The sequence below is a fragment of the Mycteria americana genome, chromosome 6 (assembly GCF_035582795.1).
Source record: "Mycteria americana isolate JAX WOST 10 ecotype Jacksonville Zoo and Gardens chromosome 6, USCA_MyAme_1.0, whole genome shotgun sequence".
Classification (NCBI taxonomy): Eukaryota; Metazoa; Chordata; class Aves; order Ciconiiformes; family Ciconiidae; genus Mycteria; species Mycteria americana.
This window is the reverse complement of record NC_134370.1, coordinates 70,784,347-70,807,401: the sequence shown is the minus strand read 5'-3', so window position 1 is coordinate 70,807,401 and position 23,055 is coordinate 70,784,347. Positions and strand designations below refer to the sequence as shown.

At 69.6% G+C, this 23,055-nt stretch overlaps 3 protein-coding genes across 4 annotated transcripts in view; 2 read left to right on the top strand and 1 right to left on the bottom strand.

Annotated features, from left to right (window-relative positions):
• The window catches only part of GDPGP1 (GDP-D-glucose phosphorylase 1), a 121,730-nt gene that overhangs the window by 67,793 nt on the left and 30,882 nt on the right, over positions 1-23,055 (bottom strand). The gene's annotated exons all lie outside the window — the stretch shown is intronic.
• AP3S2 (adaptor related protein complex 3 subunit sigma 2) lies at positions 705-9,831 on the top strand. Its single transcript, XM_075506519.1, has 6 exons — positions 705-1,391; positions 1,810-1,901; positions 2,011-2,122; positions 3,801-3,872; positions 8,212-8,319; positions 8,922-9,831. The coding sequence occupies exons 1-6, from the start codon at positions 1,323-1,325 to the stop codon at positions 9,048-9,050; spliced, it is 582 nt and encodes a 193-aa protein (XP_075362634.1). The 5' UTR covers positions 705-1,322; the 3' UTR covers positions 9,051-9,831.
• ANPEP (alanyl aminopeptidase, membrane) lies at positions 14,720-21,065 on the top strand. Of its 2 annotated transcripts, XM_075506508.1 has the most exons (21): positions 14,720-15,908; positions 16,147-16,292; positions 16,378-16,514; positions 16,599-16,725; positions 16,835-16,989; positions 17,064-17,177; positions 17,317-17,460; positions 17,574-17,639; positions 17,762-17,827; positions 18,032-18,204; positions 18,295-18,371; positions 18,509-18,642; positions 18,748-18,803; positions 18,924-19,071; positions 19,227-19,318; positions 19,498-19,608; positions 19,700-19,867; positions 19,941-20,081; positions 20,240-20,321; positions 20,566-20,709; positions 20,823-21,065. In XM_075506508.1, the coding sequence occupies exons 1-21, from the start codon at positions 15,268-15,270 to the stop codon at positions 20,964-20,966; spliced, it is 3,066 nt and encodes a 1,021-aa protein (XP_075362623.1). In that variant the 5' UTR covers positions 14,720-15,267; the 3' UTR covers positions 20,967-21,065. The 2 variants fall into 2 exon arrangements, with proteins under 2 accessions (XP_075362623.1, XP_075362625.1); XM_075506510.1 differs by having other exon boundaries at positions 20,566-20,956.

The window sequence follows — 23,055 nt, the reverse complement described above, 5'->3', positions numbered from 1 at the left end:
CCCGTAAAGCCCTCGGCAGCCTGTCCTGGCCCGCTGTCCCCACGCGGTGGGTCTGGGGGGCCTCTCCCCTCCCGGCAGCTCCTCCCTGGGACAGAGCAGGGGCTGGCAGGGCAGCAGGCAGCGGGCAGCGGGCAGCAGGCAGTGAGCAGCAGGCAGCAGGCAGCGGGCAGCAGGCAGTGGGCAGCAGACAGCAGGCAGCGGGCAGCGGGCAGCAGGCAGCAGGCAGCAGGCAGTGGGCAGCGGGCAGCAGGCAGTGAGCAGCAGGCAGTGAGCAGCAGGCAGCAGGCAGCAGGCAGTGGGCAGCAGACAGCAGGCAGAAGGGCAGCAGGCAGTGGGCAGCAGGCAGTGGGCAGCAGGCAGCGGGCAGCGGGCAGCGGGCGGCAGGCAGCGGGCAGCGGGCAGCGGGCAGCGGGCAGCGGGCGGCAGGGCTGAGCTGCTGGGAGAGGCAGGGAGAGCCGCGGGCCGGCCCCGCTGGGTGCCGGGGGCAGCAGCCCCGCCGGGGACAGCCCGGGGCCTGCTCCGGCCGCCCGCACCGCAGCCCCCGCCGCCAGGCCCCGCCGGTGACCTCTGACCCCGCCCACGGGCCCCCCCGGCAGGCAGGGAGGCTGGCGCTTTAAGAGGGGGCGTGGTCTGCCGCCGAGCTCCGCCCCGGCCGCGCCCCCGCGCCCCCTCCCGCGCGCTCTGCCGCGGCGTGGCACCGCGCGGCTCCCGTCGCTCTGGGGCTGGCGCGCCCCCTGGCGGCACGGGCGGGGAGCGGGCGGCGCGGCCGGTGCCGGAGCCGGAGCGGGCCCCGGAGCGCGTTCCCGGCGCGGGCAGGGGCAGCCCGGCTCTCGACCTGCCCGTTCCCTGCCCCGTTGCGGGCCGCGAGGAACGGCTGTCCCCTCCCCGGTCTGCCCCGGTGGCTATCGCTGTCCCGAGAGGGCCGGGGAGGTGCCGGTCCAGCAGCCCGGCCCCGGGGAGCCCCCGGCCTCGGCAGTGGGAGAGCGGCTGCGTCCCCGCCCCGGCACCGCCGGAGAGGGGGCTCTGAGCGTCCCCCCGAGGCCCGCTCCACCGGCACCGCCCGGTCCCCGAGCCCCGGGCCGGTCCCCGAGCCCCGGCGCTGCGTGTCGGGCCGGGGCCGGGGCCGGGCCCGGCTGCTGCGGGGGCGCAGGGGCCGCGCGGGGCCGCCCGGGCTCAGCCTACGGGGGCCGGGCCGGAGGGCCGCCCCGCTGCCCGCCGCCGCGTTTCCGGGGCGGGCGGGGGGTTTCCTGCGGGGAGGCTGCGGCCGCTGCGGCCCCGGTTCTGGCCCGGCCAGGCCCGGCCCGGCCCGTCCAGCCGCCGGGATGATCAACGCCATCCTGGTGTTCAACAACCACGGCAAGCCGCGGCTCGTCCGCTTCTACCAGCGCCTGGTGCGGGGCCGGGGCCGGGGCCAGGGCTCGGGACAGGACCGGGGCTGGGGCCGGGGCCGGGGCCAGGGCTTGGGCCAGGGCTGGGGCCAGGGCTGGGCCAGGGCTGCCTTTGGGGCTGGTGGCAGCAGGTACTTGAGCCCGGTGCGGGGCTGGGGGTGTCGGGGGGCTCGGCTGGGGCTGTGGGGGGCCCGGGTTGCAGGGGCGGTCGCGGTGGGCGGGGGAGCCCAGCCCACGGCCCCATGGCCTGGGCAGCCCCTGCGGCCGTTCCTCCGGTGCCAGGGCTGGCGGGGAGCTGGGACCTGCCCGTCACCCAGAGCTGCCAGCTCACGGTGTCCCTCCCCGCCCCCCCGGGGGACAGCAGGGGACGTGGGTCCTCCAGGCCGTGAACCCATGGGTGCTTGCCCTTGCCTCCTTGCAGGCGGAGGAGGTCCAGCAGCAGATCATCCGAGAGACTTTCCACCTGGTGCTGAAGCGGGACGACCACATCTGCAACTTCCTGGAGTGCGGCAGGTAACTCCTGCGAGGGGGGGCCGCACGGGGCTGGCCCCTCGGCCGGGGGAGCGCCCGGGCTGCGTGTCCCCCCCACCGAAGCCCTTCACCTCTCCTCGCGTCTCCGCAGCCTGTTTGGCGGCTCGGACTACAAGCTGATCTACCGCCACTACGCCACGCTGTACTTCGTCTTCTGCGTGGACTCCTCGGAGAGCGAGCTGGGCATCCTGGACCTCATCCAGGTCGGTCTCTCTGCAGTCAGGTTCGCTGCCCGCGGGCAGCTGCTCTGCTCGGCCCCGGGCGGCCGGCGGGTGCCTCCCCCCTGAAGCACAGCCTTCGCCGGGCGGCCCGGCCCCGACACATTTCAGGTGCACTTCGTGTCTGTGGCATCTCTGTGCCGGCCTTTCTGGAAGCGACTGAGGAGCTGTTCAGGGGGCTGCGATGGGGAGGGGTTGCTGCACGCGCGATAGCCGACACACAGCTCCTCTGCGTGGAAGCAGTGGGGGAAGTGAATCCAAACAAATTTCTTTTAAAAAAATAGAATCATAGAATCGTTTAGGTTGGAAAAGATATTTAAGATCATCAGGTCCAACCGTTAACCCGGCACTGCCAAGCCCACCACTACACCATGTCCCTAAGCACCACATCTACACGGCTTTTAAATACCTCCAGGGATGGCGACTCCACCACGTCCCTGGGCAGCCTGTTCCAATGCTGGACAACCCTTTCAGTGAAGAAATTTTTCCTAATACCCAGTCTAAACCTCCCCTGGCGCAACTTGAGGCCATTTCCTCTCGTCCTGTCACTTGTTACCTGGGGGAAGAGACCGACCCCACCTCTCTACCCCCTCCTTTCAGGCAGTTGTAGAGAGCGATGAGGTCTCCCCTCAGCCTCCTCTTCTCCAGGCTGAACAACCCCAGGTCCCTCAGCCGCTCCCCATCAGCCTTGTGCTCCAGACCCTTCCCCAGCTCCGTTGCCCTTCTCTGGACACGCTCCAGCCCCTCAATGTCTCTCTGGGAGTGAGGGGCCCAAGACCACAAGTGCATTTTAAAAATTGTGTTCAAAAACTGTGGACTTGTAAAGGGACCTTTGCTAAATCCGGCTAACGGCAGGCGTGAGAGTGTCGGCACAGGAGCTGGCAGGAGGCTGCCTGCCCTCCTCTGGTCACCCGCCCTGTGATCACACAGTTCCCATAACTTGGCCCCTTTCAGGCTGTTCTGGTGGGCTGCAGCCCTGCCGGGCACAGTGACCAGCCGTTGTCCCAGCGCTGCAGCGGATCAGGACGTCGATGCCTGGGATTCCCCCCAGAACGGCCGAGTCCCGAGTTTCGGTGCTCTTGACTCGGTGCCAGGCTCCTCGAGCCGGGGCTTGATCGGATCCCTGCAATGAGAGGTTCCAGGTGTGCGGGCAGCACCGCAGCGCCTTAAGGCAACAGCGAGGGGTACACGCCGCTGCCGCGAGGGAGCCTGGCCAGGGCCGGAGGAGGAGCCCTCCGCGCTGGCCGGGTTGGACCCGCCATGCCCTCCCTCCACAGCCGGCCCAGCCGGGCCAGGCTCTCGTTCCAGCCGCGGGCCCCTTGCCAAGACAAGCTCTCTCCTAGGCAGGTCCGGGCTTCTCGACCTGGTTTCCGTGGTGTGGCGAGGACTGGCACCGGTGCCCGTGTGGCAATCCCCCGACCCCACGCTGCCTCCGGCTGCTGCCACGGCGCTGGGGGTCCCGGTCAGCCCCCGGGCTGGACCTGCCTGTGGTTGTTCTGGGAACAGGCACCTTCCTGCCATCGAAGGCAGATGGGGTTGTTGAGAGGGTTTTGTCCCCACTCGGGGTGACACCGTGGGGGGCGATGTGTTTCTGGTCGGGGCTGCGTGTGGGAAGCACCTCGCGGTGGTCTTCTGCACTGACCTTCCCTTCCTGCCGCCTCAGGTGTTTGTGGAGACGCTGGACAAGTGCTTTGAGAACGTCTGTGAGCTGGACCTCATCTTCCACATGGACAAGGTGGGTGTAGGCTCTGTGTGCTCCTCCGGGCCAGCGCTGTCGTTGTCCCCAGCGCCTGGCTGCCCCAGAGCCCTGCCCTCCCTCGAGCCTGCGCTCCTGCGGGCAGGAGCCAGCCCAGCCTTGAGCTCTGGAGCCTGTCAGGAGAGGCCGTTGGTACGTTAGGGGTCACTTTTTGGGGAGAGATTGAAATCCTGGGTGGGGAAGTTGTCAGCGTGGGGTCTTCTTAAGCCGCTCACATCGTGTCCTCCAAGAGATCCGAGTTGCTGGGCTCTGTTCCGAGCCCTCCGTGGGTAAGCTGGCTTTTGGCTCCCAGCGCTTGCCCCGTTGCCGGCTGCATTGCTGTGGCGGGGCTGTGCTCTCTGCTGCAGCACAGCAACGGGCGGGCGTCTGGGCTGGTGATTGCCGCCGATGCTGGGTAACCGTGCCGCCGAGTGACAGGGATCCGCGCTGAGGCTTCGCTCTTGGTCTTCTGCACGGGCTGGCCCTGGCGTTGTGCGTTTCGCCTCTTCTCGCTGTCCTGTGGGACCCACTGGCAGTCTTGTTAACATTTTACTACAGCTGCAGGAAAAGGAAGGTAAGGAGCAATGGGCGTGTTTGGTGTTGTAGTCACTCCAGCATTAGTATCGAGGCTTGTTGAAGCCTTAGGCCGCAAGCTGTGTCCTTTCACCCGGATCCAGTGACCATATACTGAACTTTGACTTGGCTACATGGAAGAAGGCCCCGAAACCGGTGCAAAGCAGAGAGATAAGGAAGCTTCAACCTTAGCAGCAGTCACAGCCTCAGAGATAAGAGAAGCATCGGCCTGCCTAGAGACAATGAAAGGGCCCGGTGAAGAACGGGAAGACCCCAGACCCTGATACTGCTGTTGGTCCAAACTGCCTCCTGAGGGGAGGGGATTTAATTGTAAGGGTATCGTTGCCCAGGGATTCCTTTGTTCTGGGTCCCTCTCCAGAGGCACCCACCTCGAGCTGTTTTTCACCGCTGTACCAGTCCATGATTCACTGGCATACATGGTATCGGAGACCCTGCTTCGGGAAACCTCGGGTCGAGCCAGAGGGGAGAGGATGCGCCCGCGAGCGAGTGTGTGCGCGAGCGAGGAGTCGAACGGGGCACCCGTCAGCTCCGTGGGGCTGCCGCTGCGCAGGGACTGGGTGCGAGCAGTTCAAGTCTCGGTGTGCGTGTGACTCCCTGAATGGTGTGTGAGCGCTCGGGCAGCTGCGTCTCCTTTAACATTGGAATACAAAGTGTTTGGTAAACTTTTGTTTGAGCCCCAGCCTTTAATGCTTCCTCTTTGGCTGGACAGAGTTTCTGGGCGGAAACTTGTACTCTTTGATCATGGTATAGATGGGGCTGAAGATAGCTGGGACTATGCTTAGAGAAAGGAGAGACTTCGCTGACGTGTGCTGGACTTGTGTTGCTGTTTGATAAGGTTTTTCTGGCTTTGTTGAAGACAAAACATGCCAACAAAAATGAGGAGTGGAAAAAAATCAAAAAGGCTGTAAAACGTTGCCTTTCTGTTGGCCATTCTAACTTATGAACTCTGGCAGAGGAATGGCGTTGGCAAACCTTATGAGGCGACCTGGATCAGCTGAATGTGCTAGCAACTGGAGAAGTAAAACTTTGATTTCATAATTTGCCTGGCTGTAAACCTTTAGAAATGTTAAAAGGTTGATTATCTCGTCAGCAAAAGCGTTCTTATCAAAGCAAGCAAAAGGAGAGGAAGGAGGAAGTCAGAAGGAAGGAGGAGTACCTGTGGGAGAAGTGACGGCAGCCACCCCGATCACCGCTGGCCGCAGCTGGGGCAGGGTGTGCTCTCGGTTCCTTATTTTGTGGCACGACCAAGACCCGGCAGCTTTACACTCAATCCGCAGCCCACAGGCAGAGGAGATCACCCTGTTGCTTGTCTGTTTTGCCAGCAGTAGCACAGATTTCCCTTCCTCTGAACTCTCCGGCCGAGCGAAGGGTTCAAAGGAGACGGGAGTCGGGAGGGTTTCTGATAGGGGAGGCCCTGGGCTCGGTCACCCCGCGGCTCTCCTGCCAGTCAGGCCTGTTTACTTCCCGTCCTCTGCTCCCCCTGCTTCCCAGCCTTGACTCCAGTCCTTGGCCACTATCAGTTGGGCCTCTCATCTCTCTTTCTCTATTTGGGGTGTATTTATTTCCCAGATGTGTTCGTGTTGAGTGCCCGTGCTTCCAAGAGCTTGGTTACAGACGGGCGGCGTTAGGGGTGCTGGGCACGCGCGGGTGTGCCCTGCTGGTCCCCGGGTCTCGCCCCCCGGACGCCCGGGCAGGGCTTTCTGCGGCTGCGACGCTGCCCCAGCGCTCCCACGGAGCCCTGCCTCTGGGACGTCAGTGTGTCAAGAGCCGTGCAGGGCACGGTGCTGCCCTCCGCTCTGGCAGATGGATCGCAGAGTTTGTGAGTTCCTGGCTGGAACGGGAGAAGCGAGGCCAACGTCAAGGGGAAAGCGCTGATTTGTCAAGCAGACGCTTTGGCTGTGAACATCCCCGACCCAGCAGGCTCTGGCAGGGATTTGGGTGCAGCCTTGTCTGGGTCCTGTGATTTTCTGTTACTGCCTTAAGATACACCTTACGCTCTGTACGCAGCACGGGCTCCGTGACGTGAGAGCTGCTGTGGGTTTTGGGTCCCTGCTCTTGCAGCAGGCAGCCGGAGGGGGCTGTTGGGTCCGTGGTTCTCGGGCACCAGTGACACTAGTGCTTTTAGGCTGTCAGCTTTGGAAGCAGCAACCTCAGAGCTGCAGGAATCCCTCTTTAGCCAGGGGTGGCCAGAGCCACAACGCCGTGGGGAGGCTCAGAGGCGGCTGTTGCCCAGCCCCTGGTTGTACTTCGTACCTTGGAGGAGAACGTGAGTTTTGCTAAGCAGCTGTGAGGGCCTGGAGAGGACACTGTTTGTTCAGGAAGTGCTGTGTTTCGGTTTGGAAAACAAAGCTTGCTTGGGATTTCTGCCCTGTTGGTTTTGGTCCAACTTGGGCTGAAGCCAGATCTCGAAGGAACAACATTTCCTGGAGCCCAGATGCTCTCCTGTTGCGGGGAGCTGCTAGCACCATCCGGTGCGGTGTTTGCCGGGGCTGGGCCGGGGCTGTGCTGCGGGACAGCGGTTCCTGGGCTGCGGGTGTCCCGGGAAGGTGCTGTGCCGCCCGTGGTCCCGCACACCTTGCTGCTCCTGGCGCTGTCGGAGCGGGATGGGACCCGTGGGGAGCCCTGCGGGGCATCAGGCTCGCCGTTTGCCCGAAGCTGGGTTTCCCCCTTCTAGCGGGTTCTCTAGCTTGCTTTATTTTTCCCTGCGTTGCCCTGGCAGTATTTGCCACGCAGCGTTCGCGAGTGCAGCCTGCCCTTGTGAAGCCATAAAACGGTATAATAACTTAACCATCTTCCAGTAATAGCGTATTTCATGGAGGTAACCAGAGACCCATAAATTCATTATCTGTGCTGGGTGGTGTCGGGAGCTGCTGACTGAGCACGGGCGGCCGGGTGTGCGGTGTGCCGCAGCCGCCTGGCGCGGCCCAGCTGCCGCCCTGCGCCCGTTTCTGCTTTCCTGGATTGCAGACCGCCATGGGCCCTTCCTCCTGCCGTGGCTGCGGGTATCGCCGGCCGGGGGCTGGCAGGAGGGAGCAGCTCGCTGCCTCGAGACTGCTCTGTTTCACCCCTGGACCCGGGCAGACCCTGGGGAAGGGAGCAGACTCTCTTAGCCGTTTTGTGCTTTTTCGGTGCGTGTGTCACAGTCCCGTCTTTCCTAAGAGAAAGCAAAGAAGTTGGGCTCTGGCCTGGCTTTCTGGGTAGGAGAAACTGGTCCTGGGACGAAGGGTCCTGCCTGGTGGCCCCAGGAGGCCCTGGGGTCTCTGCTGCCCGGTGGGCTCCTCTCCGGCACGCACGCTTTCTAGGCAGGGAGCCGTTCCCGGGTGCGAGCCGGGTCCTAGCCCAGGGAGGTTCAAACTTCAGATGAGGTGTCCGAGATGGCGCAGCCAAGGTGTGCCAGTGGGCCGGGTCGGACCTGGCCTCTCCGGGGGCTGCCCTGTGCCTGGTGGTCCCGTGGGCGACGTTTGCTCCGGCCTCTGTGGTAGGCGTCCTCCAGAGCAGAGGTACAAGCAGTGAACGGGGCTGCCGGCCTCCCCCTGTGCTGGGGACCGTGGCCGCCCTCTTGCTCTCTGGGCAGCCGGCTGCCGGGGCTGGGTGGGCTGAGGGGAGGACGGGGCTGGATTTGTGTCTCACGGGGAAACGCCAGCCCCTGTCGTGCTTCCACGCCGGCCAGCAGGCACCGTGGCCGCCGCCGCTCCCGGCCGGTCCGTGGGCCGGGCCGGGTTCACAGCCTTCCCTTCCCTTGCAGGTTCACCACATCTTGCAGGAGGTGGTGATAGGCGGCATGGTGCTGGAGACCAACATGAGCGAGATCGTGGCGCAGGTGGAGGCCCAGAGCAAGCTGGAGAAGGCGGAGGTGAGTGTTGATGCTGCGGCTCTCCCCCGCGGGAGGCCGACGTACTCCAGGCTGGGCAGCCTGTGGGGTCTGGGGCTGGCGCGTGGGGGGGGTCCCCAGTATCCCCGGTCTCTGCCTGCCTGAGCCCTGGGGGCGAGGGCTGGGGCCGAGGGCTGGGGCATCCCTCCCCAGCTGTGCTCCGGGCTGTTTAGGAGCACAGGGAGCAGCCTGAGCGTGGAAGCGGTGTTCCCGTCACCGCTCCATCTGAGGCAGTGAAAAGTTTATTGCCCCTGTTTGTGCTGTCATCGTGAGCGTGCAGCCGTGCTCCGGTCGCAGGGCAGCACCGCGCTGCCGCTGCCGCTCCCCATCCCGTGCTATTAATAGCACCGGGTCCGCCAGCGGGGTGGGAGGCAGGCGCGGGGGCTGCTGCCCGTGCCGAGCCGCGTGCGGGGGGACGTGGCCGGGCCCTGGGGCTCGGGGGAGGCAGGGCAGCACGGGGCAGGGCTCGGTTCGGGGATGCTCCTGCGGCAAAGCACGGGGCTGAGCCGGGAGCGGCCTGGAGCCCCTCACGGGGGGGCTGCGGGGGCGAGGGGCCGGCGGTCACCGGTCCTTCCCGTTGGCAGGGAGGCCTCTCGGCCGCTCCTTCCCGTGCGGTCTCGGCTGTGAAGAACATCAACCTGCCAGAGATCCCTCGCAACATCAACATCGGAGACATCAACATCAAAGTGCCCAACCTGTCGCAGTTCATGTGAGCGTCCCGCGGCGGGGAGGGCTGCCCCCGCGCGCGGGCCGCGGCCTGGGCTGGCTGGGGAGAGGAGCTGGGCTCCCCCGGGCTCCCCCTGCCCCTTCTGCGTCTCTGCCCGCGCGGCACACGGTGGGCCCGGCGTGCTGCCGGGGCCCCTGGGCTGGCTGGCAGAGGGTAGGGAGCGGTGACGGGGCTCGGCAAGAATGGGGTGGTGCTGTCCGCCGGTCCGTCACCTTGGACCTGGGCTTGGTTCTGCTCTCTGGTCTCCCAAGAACAAGGGTGCCCTTTCTTCCCTTCCCTTCCCTCCTCCCTCCCCGGGATGTGCAGCCTCTCTCCTCGCCGTGGGGAGGAAGAGCCGGGTCCTGCCTCTCCCAGCGCTTTTTGGGATTCCCGGCTGTAAAAATGCACCTGCAGCTGCCGGCTCCCGGAAGGGGGCCGAAGGTTGTTGTTTCCTCCATCCTCCCCGGGCTGGGCTGTCCCCTGCCTGGCATCCCCGCGCCCGCTGGTCCTGCTCGCTGGGTCTGGCACCCCAGGCTGGGGTTGCTTGGGGTTCCTCGTCGGAGCTGCTGCGAGCTCTGGAGCTGGGGCCGGTATGGGGGGTACCTGCTGGCCCGGGAGACGCCGGCCGTCGGAGGGAGGGGAGCTGCCGCTGCCGCTGCCCGGGCTGGGCAAGGCTGTGCCGAAAGCTGCGGGGAAGAAGAGCAGCCGGCTTGCAGGGTCGGGGCCGGGCCCAGCTGGGGCCTCCTGGAGCACGTCCCTGTGTCCTAATAAACCAGCGTGCGAACCCGTGTCTGCGTCTGCCGTGGGTGCTGCCGGCCAGGCCCCGGGGGAGCACCGGGAGGGGTCTGCGGGGGCCGGGGGCCTCTGCGCAGCTCTCGCGGGGTGGCCGCAGCCCCGGGGGCTCTCGGCCGGCGGAGGCCGCTGCCCGGGCTGCTGCATGGGGGTGGGAAACGGGGCCCTGGCCCCCACCGGGGGGAGGGCCGGGGTGGCTGCAGCGTGGGCGCCGGGGCAGGCTCCCTGGCTGCTCCCTGCTCTCCGGAGCAGGCAGGGGGGAGTGCGAGGGCCCCGCCGGGGCTGGGACAGCACCGTCCCCTGCTCCGGGCCTTTGGAGGCAGGGTCACCAGCTGGCAACCTGCCGGCGCCCGCTGCCCTCCTGCCAGCTTTCCTGCCTTCTCTCCGCCGCAGAGCTCCCCGGCCTGCTCTCAGGGCAGCTGCGAGCCCCGTACGGCTCGGCGGGGCTGGGGGGCTGGGGCGAGCGTCCCCCTGAGGGCTGGGGGAGCGGGGCCGGTCCCGGGGGTCGGAGCGAGCGTGGCTGCGGGGGACGGGCCAGGCAGCAAGGTAGCAGCGGGGCTCCTCCAGCCGGGTGCCCTGCGCCCCTGGCTCTGCCACGGCTTCATCTGGCCACCAGCCTCTGGGCTGGCTCGGGGGCCCCTTCCTCTGCTTCCCCTCTCGCCGGGCCAGCTGCGCTCCCGCTCCCGCAGGCTCTGCCTCCACTTCCCCTGGCAGGGAAAGCGTGACTCTGCCTGGAAGGAATTTTCCTGCTGTCTCCCCTCCTTGCAGCTTAACCCTTCCCCAGCTGGCCATGAGCCACTGCCAGTGGCTCATGAAGGTCAAGGAGCCGGGCAACCTGCTTCTTCCTCTTCTCTACCAGCCCTCCTCCTCCTCCTCCTCCTCTTCCTCCTCCTGTCAGCTGCCGGAGCAGTGCGGTGGAGGGAGCAGGTGAGCGGTGCTCCGGACTGTGTCCTGGGGCTGGGACGTGGGCTCCAGCAGGCACTGGGATGGTCGGAGGGGAAAACTCTGTCTTGCCCCGTGGCAAGGAACTCGGCGTGGTGCCCGCGTCCCGCTCCGCTCCAGGCCTGGGACATGGGGGTGCCTGGGGGGTTCGGGCTGGGGCAGGCGGCCCCGGCTGCGACGGGCCGCGCCTGCGTCCAGCCCCGCGCCGTGGCGTGGCAGTCCCTGGCGCGGGATGAGTCCGGCCACACGTGCGTCCTCCGCGGTGAGGAGATGTTTGTGCACAGCCGCCCCCGCTAACGGCTCTGGCCTCGCTGCCCCTTCCCACGTCCTGCCGGAGTCTCGGCCCCGCAGGTCTGCGGCAGGCAGAGGACCGAGGACCGCGCTGGGGCAGGGTGGGTCCCTCTGCTGCTCCCGGCTGCTCCCTTTCCCCTCGCCCGTGCGGAAGAGGGCAGAGACGATGGGGTGGTTCACCCCGGGATGAGCCAGGCCCAACCCCTGGACCCCCATTTCCCCACCCAGGAGGGGCTGCGGCCCGGACCCCAGCGGCCACGGGGTCCTGCGGGAGCAGCCCCAGCCTGGCCGGGGCAGAGGCGGCCCTGCGAGCCCTGGCTCCTCGGGGCTGGCACGCTGGCTGCCCAGGGACCCTGGGGCCCTGCACAGGAGCTGCGCGTGACCTGGCAGAGCGGAGGGAGGAGGCCGCACTCGAGGTGAGAGCCGGCTCCTGCTGCCGGCAGCAGCGTTCCAGCCCAGGGCAGGGCTGTCAGGCACCCGGTGCGGGCAACGACCCTGTGTGCCCCAAGGGGCCGCAGCTGGGTCACCAGAGCCCTCCCGCACCCCAAGGCGAGCTGGACGCAGCGTGTGCGGGGACGTGGAGGGCAGGGGCTGCCCGGGCGCTCAGTGCTCTCCCGTCCGAGCTGCCTGCGTGGTCTGGATACGGGAGATGTGGCTGGGTCTCGGGGCTGGCTCCCGGCTCCCGGCCCTGTCGCCCGTGCCCAGCCAGGCAGTGCTTTGGCACCGATGGGTGCTGGATTCTGCTGAGCTCAGCTGCGGTTCGCTTAGCAGAGTGTGTCCCCCGACTCCAGGCCCCCCTCCCCAGCAGCGAGGCAGAGGGGAGCAGGAGATGGAGCCTGGCACCGGCCCAGCCCCTCCGCAGGTACCTGCCTTACAGCAGACAAAGGTTTACCCTTGCCCTGCCAAGCGCTGGGCGAGCTGGAGTCCTGGCCCCGTGCTCGGGCTGGGCTGGGGCACTCCCAGAGCGGGGAGACCCCGGGGCCCGGCCGCCTCGGGGCGCTGCGCCCGGCAAACCCTGAAGTGCCCCCAGCACAGCCCCACAGGTTGCCCACAAGGACCGGGATGTCTCTGGACCCACCGCTGCCGGGGGGTGCCAGGCGGGGCTGGGGCACGGGGTGCTGGGCTGGGGGGGCTGAGCAGGGGGCACCCCCCACGCAGGGACACCATTCCTGGTGTGCCTGGGTGCTCCGGGTGCTGCAGGGAGCCCGGCTTGGTTGCTGCCGGGTGATGGCCTGTCCCCTTTCCTGCCACCCCCTGGGACGAGCGTGCCGGCCAAGGCTGCTGTGAGGGAGGGGACCCCCAGCGGGACCCCGGGGGGGGCTCCGGGGTGTAGGGACCGGGCGGGGGCGGGGGGCGGTTCGTCCCCAGCAGCCTCCCAGCTGGGGCGGCGGGGGGTCCCAACGGCCGCGGGGGTCCCGCAGTCCCGGGGGTCCCGCTCTGCCCGGGGCTGGAGGCGCTTCCCCAGCAGGGACCCCTCGCCCCGTCCCTGCGCCGTGCCGGGGCCGGGGTCCCCCGCGCCCGGGCTGGGCTCTGCGCCCCGCCACCCCCCGGGCCGTGCCCCCCGCCCCGGGCCGGCCAGCAGCCCAGGGGTTAAGGGGCCGAGGAGGTCCGGTTTACTTCCCTCGGAGCTTCGGGAGGAAACTTCCCTCCCGCTGGCGGCTGAGCTAGCGGAGCCGAGGCTGCGAGAGCCGGGCGCAGGCAGGCGCAGGCAGGGTGCAGGCAGGGCGCAGGCAGGCGCAGGCAGGGTGCAGGCAGGGCGCAGGCAGGGCGCAGGCAGGCGCAGCCCTGGGTGCCTCGACGGGGACGGGGCGGGCGGGGGCCCCGCTGCCCCGCGCTCCCCGCGGCCGCGTGCAGGAAGGTGAGTGGGGGACGGGGCCGCTGCCCGCACCCCGCGGGGGCAGACCCCGAGCCGGGGGTCCTGGGGGTCCCCGCCCTGGGCCGGGGCCGAGCGGGGCCGTGGGGCTGTGCGGGTGCCTGCGGGGGCCGGCGCGGGGCTGTGGGGTGTGGGGCAGGCGGCGGGGCCCTGGGCTCGCGTGTTCGGGGCTGGGGGGCTCACGTGCGTGGCGGTTACGGAGCCCGTATGTGATGGGGGGCTTTGGGGGGGCCCATGGGGGTGCACGAGGTTGTGGAGGGTTCTGGAACGTGTGTGCACGTGAGGCTATGGGGCGTGTGGGGCCAGAGCCTTCAGGGAGCTGTGCGTCCATGTGGGTGACGCCCAACATCCCTGCCGTGGGTGTCTCCGTGTGGGACGCGGGACGCGGGACGCGGGACACACGTACGCGCCGTCTGCAAGGGCTCCGCGGAGGATGAGGCTTTGCCGCGGGGGCAGCAGGAGCCCGCGCGCGCTGGGGCCGGGGGAGACGGGATGCGTGCGGTGCGGGGTGGTGCAGGCAGCCCGGGGAAGGGGCTTGGGGAGGGGCGCGGGGGCTGGTGTTAATGGGGGAGAAGTGCGTGAGGGGGCCAGCGCGGGGGTGAGCCGGGGTGCCGTGCCCACGGGGGTCTGCGTGGGGAGGGCCAGCGCCAGGCAGGGGCACAGCGTGCCCGTCGGCGCAGGCGTGTGGGGTGCCCGGCACCCTCCTGGCTGGCTGCGGCCCCCGGTCCCGGGGGAGCTGTCCCAGCTGTGATTTGGGGTACGCTGTTCCCCAAACCCCGTGCCTTTGGCCAAAGCGAGGGCAGGGACCGGAGCAGAGCGTGCCTGTGCTGCAGCCCCGCGTGCAGCAGTGGCTGGCCAGGCCGTGGGGACGGCCGGGCTCTGCAGGGCAGGGGATGCCCGGGGACGCGGCAGCATCCCGGGCCTGCTCTGCCAGGCGCAGTGACGCCGGCGGGTGCAGCCGGGCGCTGTCGAGGACAGGGCACGGCTCCCTGAGGACACGGCTCAGCCTCTTCCCGGGTTTGCCCCTTGTCCCCGAGCTGCGGTTCCCGGCGGGACCTGCCCACGTCACCCTGCAGGAGAGATCGGATCTGGGGAAGAGCAGTTTCTATTCCCAGGGAGAGAAGCAGTGCCTCCCCTCCCCACCCTGCCCTGCACGGGGACTTTGCTCTGTGGCTTTCCGCTGTGCCCGATCACCTGCCCCAGCCAGGTGAAGCCTCTGGCAGAGCTCCCGGGGCCGACCCGCACGGCCGGGGGGGCTCGGGCTGCTCTCCCCTGCCCGGGCAGAGCTCTCACGGGGCAGCGTGTGCCCCCGTCCCGTGCGCCTGTGCCCAGCCCCGCTGTGTTTGCTCGGCTCCACCCAGGCCCCTGGGCCCCTGGCCACGGACTCTGTGCTGTGGGGCACAGGCGAGGCCGTGCCCGCAGCACCCGCTGCCTCCCAGCTGCGTGCCGTGCCGGTTGAGACCCCCGGCTCGCCCGGGCTGCGGCCGGCGGGAGGGCCGAGAGTGGCCCGCGGTGCGTGCGGGCTGCTGGGTGCCCCGTGGCTGGGGACAGCGGGCACGCGTCTGCTTGCTCTGGGTTCACGGGGCCCGGAGCTTGACCTCCAGGAGCGAGCCAGGCGACGCGACCCTGGACTTTGAGAGGCCTGCGGGCAGGGCGGGCTCCTCCCCAGCGTGGTCCCGGGCTCCACCCGTGCCACCACGGCCCTCCGGGGCTGCACCCTGCGTCCTCCGGCTTTTCCCCTGGTGCGTGGGCAGCCTGCTGAGGCGTGCCCCTGCCGGGGTGCAGACGCCGGCCCCCGCCCACCATGCCCTCACCCCAGCAGCAGGTCCCTCGCGGGCGGAGGGGCGGGTGGGGCCCCGGGGCGGGTGGGACCCCCCGGCGGTGGCACAGACCCTATCCCTCGCGGGCAAACAGGCGCTGAGCCAGAGGCTGGGCTCAGGTACTTGTGGCGAGGCGGGGACGTGGCCACCGGCTGTGACCACCCGCTCTGTCCCTCCTTTCACAGGGCCAGGCCGGTGCTCAGAGGTACCCCAAGCGTCCTGGCCCGCGGCCCGTGCCCGCTCCTGCGCTGCCCGTTGCTGATGGTGCAATCCCAAGGTGCCGGTTTTACCCCCCTCCGCAGCGGCGCTGGGTGTTAGTGCTCCTGCAAGGCCGGGAGGCGGGCAGGTGGAAAGCTCATCCCAGAGGCCGTCACCGCCCCGAGCCTCATGGTCATTTAATACTTCACCCATTAACTTGGACTAATAAACCTCGCGGGAGCGAGAGGCTAAAAGCCGCGCCAGCCGAGCAGTGCCTCCTCCACGAGCACCGGTCCCGCAGCCCCGCCATGGCGGCCGGCTTCTTCATCAGCAAGAGCGTTGGCATCGTGGCCATCGTGCTGGGCCTGGGGGCCGTGGCCACCATCATCGCGCTCTCGGTGGTGTACGCCCAGGAAAAGAACAAGGTGATAGATTCTGGCGTCGACGACACCACCACCACCACAGCCACCACCACGGCCACCGCCACGGCCACCGCCACGGCCACCACCACCGCCACCACCACCACCGCTGCCCCCAACAACCCCTGGGACAAGTGGAGGCTGCCGACGACGCTGATGCCGGAGTCCTACGAGGTGACCCTGCAGCCCTTCCTGACGCCTAATGCCAACGGCACGTACATCTTCACGGGCAACAGCAGCGTGGTCTTCGTCTGCAGGGAAGCCACCGACCTCATCCTCATCCACAGCAACAAGCTGAACTACACCATGCAGGGGTCCTTCCACGCCTCGCTGCAGGCGGTGGACGGCTCCAAAGTGCCCCACATCTCCAGGACCTGGCTGGTGATCCCCACCCAGTACCTGGTGGTGCAGCTGAAGAGCCCGCTGCAGCAGGGCCAGCGCTACCGGCTCTTCAGCACCTTCACCGGGGAGCTGGCCGACGACCTGGCCGGCTTCTACCGCAGCGAATACGTGGATAGCAATGGCGTCAAGTAGGTGGAGGGCAGGGGGCCAAGCGGGGGGCGTGGGGCTGGCCTGGGGATGGCGGAGGGCACGGGCCGGGTTTGGGGCTCTTCTCCCACTGGGACGGTGGGATGGGTGTGGGGGAGCCTCTGTGCCCCCCTCTGTCCGCATGCCACCCCAGCGAGGGGGGTGCGGGGTGAGTGGAGGGACCCGGGGGGGTGCCAGCCCCTGCAGAGGCCCCCGGGTGCTGACGGGATTTGCTTGCAGGAAGGTGGTGGCCACCACGCAGATGCAGGCGGCCGACGCACGGAAAGCCTTCCCCTGCTTCGATGAGCCGGCCATGAAAGCCAACTTCACGGTGACGCTGATCCACCCCCCCGACCACGACGCCATTTCCAACATGCCCGCCAAGAGTGAGTGGGGTGGGAGGAGCCCCAGAGGGGGGTCCGGGTGCCCGGCAGGGCTGCGGGGTGACCCCCCTCCCTCCGCTCCCCACAGGCACCTGGCAGCAGGATATAGATGGGAAGATCTGGAATGTCACTGAGTTCGAGACCACCCCCAAAATGTCCACCTACCTGGTGGCCTTCATCGTCAGCCAGTTCATCAACACGCAAAACTTGTCAGGGAACGTGATGGTAGGCTGGGGGTGGGGGGCACCCCCCGCCCGCCCAGGGGACTGAGCCCGGGCAGCGGCTGAACCCCGTGTCTCTCCACTCCAGATCCGCATCTGGGGCCGCCCCATGGCCATCAGGAATGGCCAGGGTGACTACGCGCTCACGGTGACCGGCCCCATCCTCAACTTCTTCGAGAAGCACTACAACACGCCGTACCCGCTGCCCAAGTCCGGTGGGTGCCGCGGGGCGGCCGGGTCCCTGGGAGAAGCCGACAGATGCGGGGGGGTGGGCAGTCCGGCACCCCGGCAGCGGCGTGCCGACGGGACCCCTCTGTCCCCCAGACCAGGTCGGCCTCCCCGACTTCAACGCGGGCGCGATGGAGAACTGGGGGCTGGTGACCTACCGGGAGAACTCGCTGCTCTTCGACAACGCCTACTCCTCCGTCGGCAACAAGGAGCGGGTGGTGACTGTCATCGCCCACGAGTTGGCTCACCAGGTACCCGCCGGGCCCCCCGCCCGCCCTGCCGGCTGGCTGAGCCCAGCTGATGGGGTGCTGTGCCCCCCCCCCAGTGGTTCGGGAACCTGGTGACGCTGCGGTGGTGGAACGACCTGTGGCTGAACGAGGGCTTCGCCTCCTACGTGGAGTACCTGGGCGCGGACTCGGCGGAACCCTCCTGGAACATCGTGAGTGCTGGGGCCGGCGGGCAGGGGGTGCGGGCAGGGGCTGCGGGCACCCCCTCCACCCCTGCGCCCCCGGGGGCTGCCCCCGCTGCCAGGAGGGTGCGAACCGGGCTGAGGCAGGTGCTGGCCCTCACCCCTGCAGAAAGACCTGATGGTGCTGAAGGAGGTGTACCCGGTGATGGCGACGGATGCCCTGGCCACCTCCCATCCGCTTTCCTTCCGCGAGGACGAGATTAACACCCCGGCCGAGATCAGCGAGGTCTTCGACAGCATCGCCTACAGCAAGGTGGGCGTGCGAGCCCCGGGCCCACGGGGACCGGGCGCCGGGGTCCCGGGACGGTGGGGTGGGCTGCGGGGGTGCCCCGCGCGCCCGGGGTCTCTCACCCGCCGTCTCCGCAGGGAGCGTCAGTGCTGCGGATGCTCTCCGACTTCCTCACTGAGGCCGTGTTCAAGGAGGGGCTGCAGGTAAGGCTCTGCCGGTGCCGGGGGGCACCGAGCCCCAGTGCGGGGTGGGCGGGTGCTCTTGCGGGTGTCCTGCACCCCGGACCTGCCCCCGCCCACCCGTCGCCCCTGGTGCTCTCCCGCAGTCCTACCTCCACACCTTCGCCTATGGAAACACCGTCTACACGGACCTCTGGGCTCACTTGCAAGAGGTAGGAGGGGGCTGGCTGCTCCCGGCTGCTCCCCCCGACCCAGCCCCTTCCCCGCCGCTGCCCCGGCTCCGGGGGGCTGCCGGCAGGACGGGGTCCTGGCCATACGGCCACCGCGTGCTGGGCGAGAGGTGCGGCGCCGGCCGAGCCCCGTGCCCCACCCGGGCCCCCTGGCACCGGTGACCCACGGTGCTGCCCTCCCCGCAGGCCGTCAAGAAGAACAACGTCTCGCTGCCCGGCTCCATCAGCAACATCATGGACCGCTGGACGCTGCAGATGGGCTTCCCCGTGGTGACCGTCAACACCGTCACCGGCAACGTCATCCAGCAGCACTTCCTGCTAGACCCCACCTCCACGGTGCAGAGACCCTCCGTCTTCAAGTGAGTGGGGCGGGGATGGTCGGCGGCGCGGGGGCTGGGGGGGCCGGGGGGGTGAGGGACGGTCCCACTGCCTGCCTGTCCCCGGCACAGCTACACCTGGATCGTCCCCATCACCTGGATGACGCACAACACGTCTGGGGACAGGTACTGGCTGACCAACGTCTCAGGTACGGCGCGCCCTGCCCAGGCTGGGAGCGGGGGTCTCGCTGCCGCCTCCCCTGCCCTGGCAGAGGTCGGGGTCCCCCGGGGGGGTCACCGGAGGGGGGGGGGGGGCTGAGCCTAGACCCTCCTCTCCCCCTCCCAGAAACCAAGGCAGAGTTCAAGGTGAGCAGCTCCGGCTGGCTCCTGCTGAACCTGAACGTCAGCGGGTACTTCCGTGTCAACTACAACATGGAGAACTGGGCCCAGCTCCTCCAGCAGCTCCGCACCAACCACCAGGTACGCGGGGCCGGCTGGGGCTGGGGCGTGGGCCCCCACCCACGCACCCACGCACCCCACGCCCCCCACCCCATGCACCCCGATGCCAACTCTGCCCTCTCCCAGGTCATCCCTGTGATCAACCGTGCCCAGATCATCGATGACGCCTTTAACCTGGCCAGGTGAGCTGCGCCGGCTGCCCCGGCTGCCCGCCGGGGCGAGGGGGACCGGCGGGGTGGGCGCCCTGGGAGTGGGCAGCGGCCGTGGGGCCGGGGGGCTGACGCTGCCCGCACTCCTCGCAGGGCCAAGCACCTCAATGTGACCTTGGCCTTGGACACCACGCGGTTCCTGAGCCAGGAGACGGCGTACATGCCCTGGGAGGCGGCGCTCAACAACCTCCATTACTTCCAGCTGATGTTCGACCGCAGCGAGGTCTTCGGGGTGATGACGGTGAGCAGTGCCGCCGCGGCCCAGCCCCTGCCCCGCAGCGGGTCCTGCTGCTCGGCAGAGCCCCGTGCCGGGGAAATGAGCCGGGTCTGCACCCAGAGCTGGGCGGGGGGCTGCTGCCAGTGCCACCGCACACTGACCGTCCTCCTGCCCCCCAGAAATACATGCGGAAACAGGTGACGCCCCTCTTCAACCACTACAAGGGCATCACCCATAACTGGACCACCATCCCCGATGGCCTGATGGACCAGTGAGTGCTGCAGCCCCAGGGCCAGGCTGGACCCCCGGGGTCTCCCCTACCGCAGCGGGACAGTCACCCCAGTGTGCGCCGGGGACAGGGCACGGCCCCGCTTGCGGCCCGGCACCACCCGGCTGGTGCCTGGCTGCCGTGCGCTGGTCCCCGGCCCCACGCGGCCCCTCTCTGCCCAGGTACAACGAGATCAATGCCATCAGCACAGCCTGCTCCTACGGCCTCGCTGAGTGCCAGAACATGGCCACCAACTACTTCCTCCAGTGGCAGAAAGATGTCAGCAGTAACCCGTGAGTCCCCAGGGTGCCCCGGTGCTGCGGTGGGTGGCCGGGCTGGGCACGATGAGGGGCTCCCGGCTGAGACGGCTCTTCTCTCCCACAGGATCCCCCCGAACCTGCGCTCCTCCATCTACTGCAGCATAGTGGCCACGGGCGGGGAGGAGGCCTGGGACTTCATCTGGCAGAGGTTCAAAGAGGCCACTGTTGTGTCCGAGGCCGACAAGCTCCGCACGGCCCTCTCCTGCAGCCCCCATCCCTGGATCCTCAACCGGTGGGTGCGGGGTCCTGGGCGGGCACCACGGCTCTGCCCCCGCCGGCCCCTCACCCAGCAGCGTCCCCCCCAGGTACCTGCAGTACACCCTCGACCCCAGCAAGATCCGGAAGCAGGACGCCACTGCCACCATCAACAGCATCGCCAGCAACGTGGTGGGGCAGCCCCTGGCCTGGGACTTCATCCGCGGCAACTGGAAGATGCTCTTCAGCCAGTGAGCGCCGTGCAGGGGCCGCAGGGGGACCCCTCTGCCTGTGTCCCTTGGGGGGGTGGCACCGTCCCTTCCCCCGGCTGTGCGGGCTCGGGGCAGCCCCGGCCCTCGGTGCTGCTCTGCCCAGGGCCCCGGGCTCAGCCGTCCCTCTGCTCTCCCAGGTACGGGGGCGGCTCCTTCTCCTTCTCCCGGCTGATTTTAGCCGTGACCCAGCGGTTCTCCACGGAGTTTGAGCTGCTGCAGGTGAGGCTGGACCCTGGCAGGGTCCGTGGGACTGGGCACCAGGGTCCCCAGCCCCGGCAGGAGCAGGGGCGTGGCTCTGCGCTGCCGGCACCTTGCAACCTGCCCTTGGGAGGGGGGGCTCCTGCCCCTGCCCCTGCCCCTCGTGTGCCCAGGGGTCCGGGCAGCTTCTGTCCCCGTCCCGGGGTGCTGCTGGGGGCTGTTGGGGGGCCCCACAACCTGCTCCAGCCCCTCTTCTCCCTGGCAGCTGGAGGACTTCAAGGCAGACAACCAGGACGTCGGCTTCGGGTCGGGGACGCGGGCGCTGGAGCAGGCGCTGGAGAGGACCCGTGCCAACATGGCCTGGGTGAAGGAGAACGAGAAGACGGTGCTGGCCTGGTTCCAGGACGCGGTCGCCGCCAGCTAACCGGGCGGCCCCAGCCGCTGCGCACCCTCCTCCCGGCCCGGCCGCAGGGCCGGCTGGCACGGGACGGGCTGCGGGGGCCGAGCCCAAAGCTCCCAGAGCCCGCCGCTCCGTGGCCGGGCCGGACACTCGCCCACTCCCCAGCTCTGCTCACTCCATCCCCTCCGGCCCCCAGCCCCAAATCCCTCCTGGCAGCGCCCGCGCTCCCCCCGGGCCAGCCCGGCCAGGCCCTTCGCTGCTCGTGAGGGGCAGGGTCCGCTGCCTGCGGGCAGGGCCTGGCGCCTGTATGATGGGCAGCAGAGGGGGGGCGGGGGGGCTTCGGGCGGGGGGGCCCCGCTGCCCTCGGCTGCCTGGGGCGGCACCGGGCTCCGCAGGCTCGCGCAGGGCCCGAGCCGTGTAAATAAAGGCTGGCACATCAGCTTTCGCCGGCTGCCCTGCGTGCTGGGGGGCACGGGGCGCGTGCCGGCCTGGGGGGCTGTGCCGGGGCCCGGTCAGGAAGTGCCTGGGACCCCGCGGTGGGCAGGGGCCGGGGGCCGGGGACACAGAGCCCCCCGGGCCGTTAGGAGCCTGGTGCTAAGTGGCTCTGGGGCTTTGCAGACGCCAGCCCCCCGGCCCCTCCGTCTGACGGCTGGGTGCGAGCTCTCCTGCTGGGCCCCGACCCGCACCCGGCGCGGGGGGCTGGCGTGCCCGCTCCCTCTCGGGCCGCGGTGCCTCCGCACCGTCCCGCCGCGGGGTCCGGGCAGGAGGCGGCCGCGGCGTCCCGAGCTGCCCTGGCAGGAGGGGCTGCTGGCAGCCGGCCCCTCGGGGACCGTCCCCCTTGGGTGCCCAGGTCCCTGAAGGGACGGAGCTGGACGGTTTGAGCACAGGGGTGGGTCGGGACCCACGGGGCGGGTGGGAGCTGCCCTTCCGGCGGTCAGCGGGGCTGGGGAAGACCCCGGGTGGTGGGTCCCTCCGTCACCCCAGCTCTGGGGACATCTCCGAGCTGCGGGGTGGGCTAGGAGGGGGGCACCGAGCCCCTGGCCCGGAGGCAGCGCCTGGCTGCGCGTGGGGGGGTGCCGGCCTCTGGGGTGCCCCGGGCCCGGGGCGTGGCGAGCGGGGTCCTGCAGTAACGAGTCAGGGTGCAGCGGTGCACGGCAGCTTTAATGAGGAACCCTTCCCCGGTACCCATCCCGTGCGGCTCTGTGGCACGGCCACGCTGCCGTCCCCCGCGCTGCCTCTCCGGCCGGGGGTGCGGGATCAGCTCCAGCACCCCCAGTGCCATGCTGGGGCGCGGCTGGGCGGGACGGGGGCTGCTCGGGGGGCCGGGGAGACAAGCCTGTCCAGGGCTGGTGGGCTGCCAAGCTGTGCAGAAAGAGCTGGGTCAGGCGAGCGGCCGCGGGGTGGTACCGCGCCCCCCACCCCGCACGCCGTGCCCCCCGCCCCGCACCCGGGCCGGCTCTGCGGCTCAGCACGCATCACGCTGTGCCCCCCAGCCCACGCAGACGCCCCGGCCACGGCATGCAGGTGGCTTTGCTGGTGCAGCCCTGCCCACACCCCGCGGGGACCGTGCACCCCCCCGTCCCCTTCCCGCCCACCCCCGGGCTCTCCCCCAGCCCCGCTGCCCGCGGGGGCGGTGGGTGCGGGAGCAGGGGCTGGGGAGGGGGCCGTGCGTACCTGGCAGCGCGCAGGCAGCTGGGAGCCGCGCACGGGGGTCCCAGGGGGTCCCGTGTCCGTCATTCCTGCCCCGGGAGGCTGGGGGTGGGCCGCAGGCTCCAAGCAGCCGGAGGAAGCCGTCCCGGTGCCTGTGGCCGTGGCACATCGCCGGGGGGGCTCCGGCGGGGTCCCTGCTCCGAGGCTGCATGGCGGTGATGACCAGGACCCTGAGAGGGAGCCAGGGGTCCTGTGCAGCTCCGAGGGGGTCCCGGCTGCAGGGATGTAGGGGGGCGACCCCCAGACCCCCGTCCCCATGTCAGGAACACCAAGCACCTCTGGGGGGGTTCCCGCAGCGGGGCCACAGGGGGGTGACCCCCAGGCCCCTGTCCCCATGTCGGGAGCCCCGTGCAGCTCCGGGGGGGTCCCCGCCATAGGAGGGGACCCCCAGCCCACAGTGCCAGGGGGCGAAGCACCCCGCGGGGCCGGGGCTGGTGGGTGCAGACGGAGGTCCGGGGGCCGGCAGCACCCCAGGCCCTGGGGGCAGAGGGGGCAGTGGCGGGGGGCCGCCCCCCGCCGCCGGGCCAGCGCCTCCTCGCCGAGCCCCAGCAGGGCCGAGAGGTGGGCGATGTAGCGGATGGCGAGGCGCAGGGTCTCGATCTTGGTGAGGCTCTGCCCCGCGGGTGCCAGCGCGGGCGGCAGGTA